Source organism: Hyperolius riggenbachi, chromosome 11, assembly GCF_040937935.1.
Source record: "Hyperolius riggenbachi isolate aHypRig1 chromosome 11, aHypRig1.pri, whole genome shotgun sequence".
Classification (NCBI taxonomy): Eukaryota; Metazoa; Chordata; class Amphibia; order Anura; family Hyperoliidae; genus Hyperolius; species Hyperolius riggenbachi.
In genome coordinates this window covers 241596310-241602488 of record NC_090656.1, presented here as the reverse complement: position 1 = coordinate 241602488, position 6179 = coordinate 241596310, and the positions used below count along the sequence as shown (strand labels likewise).

General features: G+C 43.5%; 1 protein-coding gene across 1 annotated transcript in view; it reads left to right on the top strand.

The window, feature by feature from the left end:
• Positions 1-3299: 3299 nt before the first annotated feature.
• The window catches only part of LOC137537977 (astacin-like metalloendopeptidase), a 103511-nt gene continuing 100631 nt past the window's right edge, over positions 3300-6179 (top strand). Inside the window, exons 1-2 of the mRNA XM_068259898.1 lie at positions 3300-3365; positions 4680-4707. Coding sequence (XP_068115999.1) covers positions 3300-3365; positions 4680-4707 — 94 coding nt within the window. The remainder of the gene's footprint in view (positions 3366-4679; positions 4708-6179) is intronic.

Genomic DNA, 6179 nt, shown 5'->3' with positions numbered 1-6179 from the left:
AGCGGGGACATCTTGTGGCCAAATAGTAAAGTGCACCTACTGACTTTAGGGAAGAAAAAAAATAATATTTATGACAAGAGGGCATATAATTATGAAATAATGGGCTAAAAATGAGTGATGGATGTAAAACTGAAAAAAATGCACCTTTATTTCCAAATAAAATATTGCCACCATACATTGTACTAGGGATAAAATTTTAACATTCCAATAACCGGGACAAATGGCCAAATAAAATGTGTGGATTTTAATTATGGTGGCATGAATTATTTTAAAACTATAATGGCTGAAAACTGAAAAATAATGATTTTTTTTTCAAATTTTTCTTATTATTTCCATTATAATGCATTTAGAATAAAATAATACCACCCAAAGAAAGCCTAATTGGTGGCGGAAAAAACAAGGTATAGATCATTTCATTGTGATAAGTAGTGATAAAGTTATTGGGGAATGAATGGGGAGGAGTGTTGACTGGTGAAAATTCCTCTCGTCCATAAGGTGAAAAATACCCGCGGGCTGAAATGGTTAATCTGATCGGATCAGTTAGGATATTTTGGTCCATTAGTGGTCCCAAACAATAATTTCTGATCGCTCATACGAAGAATTGTTCATAAACAATCGTTTGGCAAATTTTAGTGTTAGTGGCCACCTTAATGCCCAGTACATACCATGCAATTTTTCTGACGGGTCGAATTGAAAATTATCGACAGGTCCAATCTGATTTCCAATTGTTTTTGTGATTGATTTTATTCAGAAGTAATCAGAATATCAATCAGAAAAATGATCCAAAATCAGATCGGACCCGTCAGATATTATTAATTCGAGACTATTAGTTTACTGATGCATTTCCAAGTACTAGTGGTCAGGGCTGCTCAAATCCGGATCCGGGAGACATCCGGATAATTCTATCCGGATATCTCCCAGTTACCTATGCGGGGTGGGCGGGGTCAATCTCACCTGTCTGACGTCGTCTTCGGTCCGTCCCTCGGCGCCTCCCATGATGCAGTCCAAGCGGCGGTCACGTGATTACAAACACTTCCTCCTTCCGGGTTGAAGCAGGAAGTGTTTGTAATCACGTGACGCGCGTGGAGCGCATTGTGGGAGGCGCCGAGGGACGGACCGAAGAAGACGTCAGACAGGTAAGATTGACCCCCCCTCCCCCCAGGGACTATCCGGGTATCTCCCGGATCCGAATTTGAGCAGCCCTACTAGTGGTGTATATCATACACATTCTTTCTGATGATTACTCACTGCAAGTTCTAGTGGTTTGTAATACTTGTACAATGGTTAGCAAGATTTGTTTACCTGTGATTAATGAGTGACCATTCTTGGTGGCGTTACATTGGTTGCCACTTGTATATATTTAGTATGCACCACCTTTATACCGATTGATATTTGTCTGTATTTCTGTTACTGTTCTACTATTGATAAAACCTTAAGTACAAAAAAAATATACATATATATATATATATATATATATATATATATATATATATATATATATATATATATATATATATATATATACACACACACACACACAGTGCTGCCTATAATTATTCATACCCCGGGCAAATTTTGACTTAGTTACTTTTATTCAACCAGCAAGTCATTTTTTGACGGGAAATGACATAGGTGTTTCCCAAAAGATAATAAGACAATGTACAAGAGGAATTATTGTGGAGAAAAACATTTCTCAGTTTTTATTTACATTTGAGAAAAAAGTGTCCAGTACAAAATGAATGTATCAATCCAACCGCTCGCCAGGGACAAACAAATAGGCTGTGTTCCCAGCTGAGCAGAGAGCGCTACGATTGTTGTCTGTTCTCCGCTCAGCAAGTGAACGGTTCCTATTTTTTCTATATAGGAGCTGGTCACACTTGTCACTCTGCATTGCATCCGCGGGATCCATTCCAGTAAGCCTGTCACACTTGTCACTCTGCAGTGGATCCGCGGGATCCATTCCAGTAAGCCTGTCACACTTGTCAATCTGCAGTGCAGCCTCGAGATCCAATCCAGTAAGCAGGTCACACTTGTCACTCTGCAATGGATCTGCGGGATCCGTTCCAGTAAGCAGGTCACACTTGTCACTCTGCAATGGATCCGCGGGATCCGTTCCAGTAAGCAGGTCACACTTGTCACTCTGCAATGGATCCGCGGGATCCGTTCCAGTAAGCAGGTCACACTTCTGTGCAGATCGCAGATAATCCTAGGTGGATGCGTTCTCCATATAGCCTATGGGGGTAACTCATCTGCCCCGGGCTACAGCCTGACCATCGGAGCAGACATTACACTGTCAGGATTAGGGCGGGGTTAGGGGTCAACATATTACACTGTTAGGATTAGGACAGAGTTAGGACATTACACTGTTAGGATTAGGGCGGGGCTAGGGGTTAGGATATTACACTGTTAGGATTAGGACGGGGTTAGGTATTAGGACATTACACTGTTAGGATTAGGGAAGGGTTAGGAGTTAGGACATTACACTGTTAGGATTAGGCCGGGGTTAGGGGTTAGGACATTACACTGTTAGGATTAGGGTGGGGTTAGGACATTACACTGTTAGGATTAGGGCGGGGTTAGGAGTTAGGACATTACACTGTTAGGATTAGGGTGGGGTTACGACATTACACAGTTAGGATTAGGGCGGGGTTAGGGGTTATGACATTACCCTGTTAAGATTAGGGTGGGATTAGGGATTAGGATATTACACGGTTAGGATTAGGGCGGGGTTAGGACATTACACTGTTAGAATTAGGGGGGTTGGTTTGGGGTTAGGACATTACACTGTCCCCTCCCACTGGTCCAGCTCAAGTGGGAACTGAGCCTAGGGCTCCCTGCACACTGCAAATCCGTTTTGCGATTCTGATTCCGTTTCCGATTTTCAATTCCGATTTTCCCTGAATGCAATCAACAAAAAACGGATCAAAATATGCAGCATGCAGTAACGATTAAAAATCGGAATCGGATGTAAAAACCGATTAAAAATCGGAATTGGAATCGCATGCAGTGTGCAGGGGGCCTAACTAGGGATCTCTGAAAAGAGCATTATGTGTAGATGGATCGGATGATACGATGGTGTTTGGAAAGCAGACTTATCTGAAGTAAACAAAACTCGCTAAACTGCTTCCTTATACAGTACGTGGAAACATTTGTGCATAATTACAGAGGACAGCACTGTTTTGGCATTGCTAGGAGCTAACTGACATTCCTGTTTATCAAGGCGAGGGGTCAGGCTGGTGGGTATATAAGGAGCTGAGCAGGCAATGTAAGGCATGAGTGTACCGAATACTGCCGGTAACATGGGAATGGTGGTCCGCCTTCTCCTGCTCTGTATTCTGCCCTCTGCTCTCAGCTTTCCAGCAAAGGTAAGACATCATCGTCCAGATGTTCCTCTGTCCAGGAGCTGTCACCTTATATGAAGCCCTCTGTAATTAGGTACACTTGGTACCTTATGCTTGGTACACACCATGCAATTTCCCATCAGACGGGTCGAATCGATAATTTTCTACCCTCTGGATCGTAATGAGGCTTCCTCCGTCCTCCTCACCGGAGGAGATTCAGTGATAAGACCCCCAAAGATCCGCCGACAAGGGCTTGCCAGTGGTGCACGCAAGAGCAATAGCGGCTTGCCGATGGGCTCCGGTGGCATTAGCTGTAGAGCGGACCCAATTGGGCTCGGCTATTGCGGCAAGGTCAAGGGGAGGGCCGCTATTGTACCTGCTCGCAGCGGCGGCTGGGATTCTTTTTGTTTGCTTTTTCGGCAGTGTAGAGTATTCGGCGGTGTTGTGACTCACCGGTCCTGCTTTCCTCCATTAGTCCATGGCTCTGTGCATTACCATCTTCATCAGGGCCATTTTTTGGGCAGTGCGGGTGGGGCAACCGCCCTGGGCACAGACCAGCAAGTAGAAGAAGGGGGGTGCAGACAGAAGGACAGAACCGCTAGTTTTATGGTGACGTGCGGTGCAGCCAAATGGAAGAAGAAAGAAGATTACCAGAGTGATCACCTTCCTTGACTCCTCCTGGGCTGCCTGCGTCAGACATCAAGTCATCATCACATCACCACCACGTGATGACACCTGGTGTTCTGTAGCGGTACTGCAGGCTGTCACCACCGCGTGATGACACCTGGTGTCCTGTAGCGGTACTGCAGGCTGTCACCACCGCGTGATGACAACGGGTGTCCTGCAGCGGTACTGCAGGCTGTCAGTGCGCGGCGCCCGTGGAGGAGTCGGCTTTCTGGGCTCTCTTCGCCTGTGTGTTTTCCTGGTCCTGCTTCCTACTGGATGAGCAACTGGTCACTAGTAAGTAGGCAGATCTACTTGTGACCTGTGGCTGTGTGACTGTCCCTAAAGAGAAAGGGTTGGCGAGTCCACGAGGGTGGGGGGAGCTGGCATAATTTTTACCCCCTCGCCCTGGGTGCAATTTAACCTAGAAACTGCCCTGATCTTCATCCTCACCAGGATGCTGCCGGCGGGGCTGGAGACAGGAACGCACAGAGCCACGGACTAATGCATAGCCCCCATAGTCCCTCTTTTGGAGGGACAGTCCCTCTTTGGGAGCCCTGTCCCTCTGTCCTCCTCATTTGTCCCTCTTTCAGGACTTTGTCCCTCTTTCTATGTAAATATAAACTACTATTGATATTGAATAAACTATATATTTTTCCCTCCAAAAACACACAGCCAAAGCACCAAAAGACCAAACTGGGGGGTAAGTTGTTTTTGTTTTATCATTGTTTCCCGGTAATCTTGTTTTTTGTAGAAGTATATTTAATTGTAGTCAGAAACCTTTATCAGTGTCCTCAATGCATAAATGCAAATGCATTTTCCATTTATATCACATATCATGTGCTGTAGCATCACAACTGTGATTTGATCTGGTTTCACAATGTGCCCAGTCATCTGCTGTACTGGTGCCTGCTCACATATCAGCAAAGGATGCGCAATGCAAAAACTGGGACTATTATGTATTTATATAGCACTGACATTTTCTGCAGCACATTACAGAGTACATAGTCATGTCACTGACATGACCTCAGAGGAGCTCACACTCTAATCCTACCATAGTCATAGTGTAATGTCCTATCATATATTATGTATTTATATAGCACTGACATCTCCTGCAGCACATTACAGAGTACATAGTCCTGTCACTGACTGTCCTCAGAGGAGCTCACACTGTAATCCTACCATAGTCATAGTCTAATGCCCTACCATATTATTATTATGTATTTATATAGCACTGACAACTTCTGCAGCACATTACAGAGTACATAGTCATGTCACTGACTGTCCTCAGAGGAGCTCACAATCTAATCCTACCATAGTCATAGTCTAATGTCCTACCATATTATTATTATGTATTTATATAGCACTGACATCTTCTGCAGCACATTACAGAGTACATAGTCATGTCACTGACTGTCCTCAGAGGAACCTCACAATCTAATCCTACCATAGTCATAGTCTAATGTCCTACCATATTATTATTATGTATTTATATAGCACTGACATCTTTTGCAGCACATTACAGAGTACATAGTGATGTCACTGACTGTCCTCAGAGGAACTCACAATCTAATCCTACCATAGTCATAGTCTAATGTCCTACCATATTATTATTATGTATTTATATAGCACTGACATCTTTTGCAGCACATTACAGAGTACATAGCAATGTCACTGACTGTCCTCAGAGGAGCTCACAATCTAATCCTACCATAGTCATAGTCTAATGTCCTACCATATTATTATTATGTATTTATATAGCACTGACATCTTTTGCAGCACATTACAGAGTACATAGTGATGTCACTGACTGTCCTTAGAGGAGCTCACAATCTAATCCTACCATAGTCATAGTCTAATGTCCTACCATATTATTATTATGTATTTATATAGCACTGACATCTTCTGCAGCACATTACAGAGTACATAGTCATGCCACTGACTGTCCTCAGAGGAGCTCACAATCTAATCCTACCATAGTCATAGTCTAATGTCCTACCATATTATTATTATGTATTTATATAGCACTGACATCTTCTGCAGCACATTACAGAGTACATAGTCATGCCACTGACTGTCCTCAGAGGAGCTCACACTCTAATCCTACCATAGTCAAAGTGTAATGTCCTACCATATTATTATTATGTATTTATATAGCACTGACATCTTCTGCAG